This window comes from Anser brachyrhynchus (assembly GCF_964034855.1).
Source record: "Anser brachyrhynchus genome assembly, chromosome: Z".
Classification (NCBI taxonomy): domain Eukaryota; kingdom Metazoa; phylum Chordata; class Aves; order Anseriformes; family Anatidae; genus Anser; species Anser brachyrhynchus.
The window spans coordinates 41,277,270-41,283,269 of NC_137697.1; the positions used below are offsets into that span (position 1 = coordinate 41,277,270).

The 6,000-nt window shown below is 35.3% G+C and overlaps 1 protein-coding gene across 1 annotated transcript in view; it reads right to left on the bottom strand.

The window, feature by feature from the left end:
* Positions 1–4,975, bottom strand: part of CNTNAP4 (contactin associated protein family member 4) — a 195,208-nt gene extending 190,233 nt beyond the window's left edge. Inside the window, exons 1-2 of the mRNA XM_080573552.1 lie at positions 4,058–4,975; positions 3,294–3,404 (exon numbers count right to left, since the gene is read on the bottom strand). Coding sequence (XP_080429678.1) covers positions 3,294–3,404; positions 4,058–4,067 — 121 coding nt within the window. The 5' untranslated portion in view covers positions 4,068–4,975. The remainder of the gene's footprint in view (positions 1–3,293; positions 3,405–4,057) is intronic.
* Positions 4,976–6,000: the final 1,025 nt, after the last annotated feature.

Genomic DNA, 6,000 nt, shown 5'->3' on the forward strand with positions numbered 1-6,000 from the left:
GTGACCTTCAAACCAATTCCTTATCCACTGAATGGCCCACCCATCAAATCTGTATCTCTCCAATTTGGAGATGAGGATGTCACACAGAATCACAGAGATACAAGAATGGACATATTTTTGTTATTGCAAAGTATTGCTATAAGTTGATTTTGTTACATACTTATCAACTATATATATTGATGTAAAATATAGTATTTAAATTTAATAGGGTAAACAAGTGTGGTGGTTATACCCAGCTGAGCAGCCGAGCTTCACCACAACCACTCTCTCGCTCCTCCTCTTCAAAGGGAAAGGGGGAGAAAATACGACGAAAATAGCTCAAGGGTTGAGATAAGAACAGGGAGATTACAATTATCGTCATGGGCAAAACAGACTCAGCATGAGGAGGTTGATGAAATTTTTTAGCTATTACTAGCAGACTGGAACAATGAGAAACAGAAAAACAAACTAAAAACACGTTCTTTCCCATCCACCCTCTTCCACCTCCTCCCCTGAGTGGCTCAGGGGAACGGGGAATGGTGGCTGCAGTCTGTGGTATTTTGTCTCCACTGCTCCTACACAGCCACTCTCTCCCCCTGCTCCAACATGAGGTCCCTCCCATGGGATACAACCCTTCCTGAACTGATCCTGCATGGGCTTCCCACAGGCAGCAGCTCTTCAAGAATTGTTCCAGATACGGGTCTGTATCACAGGATCCATTCATCAGGAACAAACTGCTCCAGCACGGGTCCCCCACAGGCAGCAGCTCCTGCCAGATCACCAGCTCCTACGTGGTCTACTCTCCATGGGCTACAGGTCTGACCTGGAGTCTCCTCCGGCAGGGGTTCTCCACTGGCCACAGCCTCCTTCAGGTCAGATCCGCATGCTCCACCATGGGTTCCTCCACAGGCTGCAGCCTGGAGATCTGCTCTGCTGTGGTACACCATGGGCAGCAAGGGGACAGCCTGGTCCACCAGGGGCCTCTCTACAGGTGGCAGCAGAACTTCTGCTATGGCGCCTGGAACACCTCCTGCCCTCCTTCTGCACTGACCTGGGTGTCTGCAAAGCTGTTTCTCACTCCTCACTCTTCCAGCTGCTGTGGTGCAGCAGTTTTTTCCCTTTCTTGAATCTGATCTCAGAGATGTGAAAACAACACCATCTATTGGTTCAGCTCTGGGCAGCAGCGGGTCCCATATTGGAGCTGGCTGAAACTGGTGCTTACCTAACATGGGGCGGCTTCTGTACTATTCTCTCAGAGGCCTCCCCAGCAGTCCCTGCTACCAAAGCCTTGCCACGTAAACCAAATACAACAGGTTTATTTGAATGGCTCTAAATAACCAGTACAGTTCTTATTGTCTGTATTAATGCTGAGTTATTAAGGTTAGATTGTGATCTAAGACATCGCATGTTAAGCGTGTTTTCTTTACCTCTGAACTAATTTCTTCATTTCCTCATGGGTAATAATTAAACAGAAGTCAGTGTCCCCAGCAACTCATTCTTAGAAAAGCCAGTATAGTAGTTTCAGCCAATTTTTGCTCTTGTTCTCAGTTTACTAATTATCAGAAAGTTGAGCTTTAAAATGTCCTTGAACATAGTCTACACTTGGGTCATAGCTTACAAACAACAGACATGATTCATAACAGTAACATATGTTCTTGGATATCTAAACTAAATTCATTTCAACCTGAAGTTTAGCTGTTGTGCTATAACTTTAAAACAGAATATTATTTTTAGGTATGTCATCAGAGGGATTTTATTTACCAATAATATATATTACCAGATTTTAATAAGATCCTTCCTAAAGATATTTATTCATCCTTAGCATTAGCACTTTGATGTTAAGACCAAGAACCTCATTGGTATGGTGAGAAAAAAAAAAAAAAAAAAAAGGAAATCTTATGTTATTGACAGGAATAACTGAGCTCCTGGACACTTGGTTAATGAAGCTGACTATTGAGATTTCTCAGTATTTCAAAGTTAATTCAAACTTAATTTAATCTTTTTAATGTTCAGTGTAGTTACATTTGTCTTTAATGTGACTTTTTAACTCATTATAAAATAGACCACCAACACAGCACAAAGTTTAACGTGATGCATCTTGACAGTTTAAATTCCTTTTTTTTCTTTTTTTTTTCTTTTTTTTTTCTTTTTTTTTCTTGTCGGAATTTATATCAGCAAACAGATACTGTATGAACCTTCAGAAGAGATGTCTTTCACAGAGAAAATATAATAAGACTTTTGTCATTAGGAACAGAAAACATATCTACACTACTTAGAAGAAATTCTTCTTCATATAGTAAACTTAACGTTAAATATAAGATACTAGTTCCTTCAGCTAAAATGAACAGTCTCTGGAACTGCTGTGAAAAATGATCAAGTATAATAGAAAACATCTAACAAACTTTAAGGGCATTTAACAAAAGAAAAAATATCTTATAATTGTTCTGAAATTTTTAGTCTAAAGTGACTGAAACTCTACGTTTAATTAGTAAATCAGAAAAAATTTGGAGGTGATATTGTGCTGTCAGCACATTAATGTAATATAACTAATAACTTAATAGCAAGGTTTCTTTTCCTTTACTAAAAAATTGGGCCATATGATAGTTAAATATTTTCCCACAGTCTCAGTGAATAATAAAATAATAGATTCATTGAAAAAATAAAATTACAATAATTAGGATCTTAAATTTCCAAGAAAAATATAAAACATTTTCTAAAACCTATTTTCTAAATATCTAATCCTAACTTTCCAACTGGAATATGCATTTATCTCTAATTCCTTACACAAAGACATGAAATTACACTCATATCTTTGCATTTCCTCTATTTCTCCTCTATGAGAAAAGAGATTATTTGCATTATTTTATTCTATTTTATTTTGCTTAGAAACAAAATTGTTTTAAAAAGATGTTTTTGGAATAAGCACAAATATATGTCCAAAACTGTCTACATTTAATGCTGGAAAATCACATGAAGATTTCAGATTCATTCAGGAAGAATCCCTTACGTGAAAATTAGTAAAATCTTCACAAAATTTTGCCACAAAGAAAACTAAATGTAGTGAGTTATTTCAGATTAACTGTTTTACCTTTCCACTCTCGTTAAAATAATAAATGTTAGTCTCTACTGCCTCAGTATCCCCAAACACGCTCACTATGCATCATTTCCACTTTGTACACAGGTAAGAAAATGCTGTAATTTTATTTTATTTTATTTTATTTTATTTTATTTTATTTTATTTTATTTTATTTTATTTTATTTTTTTATTTTATTTATAAAAAGCAAACATCAATCAACCAATACTGTGCACTCACCCTCTCTTCGATTGAGCCTTGCAAATCCAGGGCTGTGACTGCTAGACAGCTCTGATGAACTACTGAATGATGACTGAGGCAAACCAGACACCAACTGATCATCACAATTATCTGTCAGTGAAAAATATCAAGTTTAGGTTAGTGAAGTGAACACCCACTTACTGGAACTGTAACTGATAGAACAACAGTAAAATATTTGAATTAAACCTGTATCTGATAGAAGCACATCTCAAAACATTTTTCATTTCTCTAAGTAAAATATAAGTATCTGTACTTAAGCAGCAATTCCCATTCCCTCCCCGCCCCCTCCCCCCCACCTTTTTTTTTTTTTTTTTTCCATGAGGATGTAAGGATATAATTTGCTGTGTTCTTCAACTGGCTGTAGTTACCCAATTCTAACCTAAATTCTGAGATTATTATAATCAATTGTCCACAGCTCACTCGCTTATATGGATAGGATCTAACACCTTGTAGCCTTGATTTGAATAGCATGAAACCATAACCTTATCACAATACCTTTATTTCCATTAAATAAAATAGTAATAATAAAATTAAATTAAAAAAAAAATCATCACACCCATTTTAAGACTTGTTAGAATGACAAATTGGAAAATCTTTTGCTTTGTTAACACTATGAGCTTGATAAAGATGCAGCACAAAATCATTAGCACACAGTTATCAACATGAAAGTCCTAACACCAGACAGAATGAAACCTGAGTTATTTGGAAAAACAAACAAACAAACAAACAAACAAAAACTTAACTGTAGTTCATAATCAATGGTGCACAAACAAGCAAATGTTAATCAATACTTTGGATGTTAAATGCTTCTCCGGCTCAATTACTATCCAGGGCATGCATTCATTCTCCATTTAAATTTGCAAAATGTAAATTGAGAATCAATATATTTTATAATCTTATCTGAAAGAAGATGAACTTTAAAACACTAGATATGTGAGGAACCCTTTCTATTTCTATACTGTGCTGGCATCTGTTAATTAGATAATGTGGGGAAATTATGTAAATTATTAGTCTTTATGAAATGGTTGTTTTCAGGACAAACATTCTCTGAATGTAAATGCTAAGTGAAAACTCATAGGTGAGCTCTTTTTCTACAAAGCCTTCTTTTTGTCTACCAGGTTCCCACTGTCAAAATCATGAATGAGAATTAATACATCTTTTCCTGACTCAGATAATTGTTTCTGCTGATTCATTATGAATATTTCTAATTAGCAGCAATCCTTTTAAATAAATGGCTCCAGGGGCTGTTTCTTTTTTTTTTTTTTTTTTTTTTTTTTATCACTTTCAAATACCTATTATTTTTCGGGTTGGTTCATTTGGTTCTCTAAGAAAAACTCTTTCTAAGGAGAAGATCAGATTCTTTCCACGACTGCTTCAGTTAGAAATCTTAAATCACACACATAACGTCCAGTCTCCACAAACAAGAGGCTACATTACTTGGTCTTGATAAGCATACATATACCACCCTTTTACCAAATTCAGTGTAACTGAATTGAATGTGAAAGGAACAAGAAAAATACGAATTTGTATTCATGAGTGTGTTTCCTCCTCTATTCTTCCATAATACAAACTGCAGCATTTTATAACTACTCTTTAATGTCTATCCACAAACTCATTTTTAACCTCATTATCCACAGATTAGATTTATAGTAATGGAAGGCTAGATTTATAGTAGTGAAAGGCTATGATGTTAGGGAGAAATTCTCCAGCTGGAAACACAGAAGAGGGAAAGAGAGGGAAGGGGAAAGGGAAAGGGAAAGGGAAAGGGAAAGGGAAAGGGAAAGGGAAAGGGAAAGGGAAAGGGAAAGGGAAAGGGAAAGGGAAAGGGAAAGGGAAAGGGCAAGGGAAAGGGAAAGGGAAAGGGAAAGGGAAAGGGCAAGGGAAAGGGAAAGGGAAAGGGAAAGGGAAAGGGAAAGAGCTAGTAGTTTCCTTTCAAAGAGAAGAGTCATTGTGAAATAGGCTTTGCTAGGGTTGTGGGAAGGGAAGGAAGATATTGCATAGCTTCTTTTCAAAGAGAAGAATCACTGTGAAATAGGCGCTGTTATGGTTGGTTAATGCAGTGGTTAATGCAGTATATTGACACAAGTTGTAACAGCTGTTATTAAAAAATATATATTTAGTTAAATAGAACGGGACAGAGGATTTTTTTTTTCTGGGAACAAGATATGAAAAGATGAAGTAAAACTGGTTTAAATATATAAAGAAATGAAGAATGTGAAAATATAGGGAGAGGGATATATAAACAAAATAATGTCTGTTTCATCAACAAATAGTAAAAGTTGCAAAAGTAACATAAGCCTTTCATTCCACCATAATCATAGTGCAGATTAATCAAATTTATAAAGAACCTGAGGTATTTTACAGGTGTAAAACAATATATGTTGCATGTACAAAGTATGCCTATCGTTTCTGCTCCAGCTACCAAAGCTATCTCATTAACCAAATTCAAACTAAACCAAGAAATTTTACGTACAAAATATTTATGTAAGAAAACTTACATAGACCATCGTACCATATGATCTAAAACAGATGTTGCTTAGAAATATTATCATATAGTTAAGCAATTATTTCATTCATGTTTATAACACTAGGGCCGGTAAAATAAATATTGGAAGCAACTTCTTAAATAGTAGTAGTAGTAAGAATACAGGGACAAGCTGAGATTTAATTTTTCAGCTTGCATAAA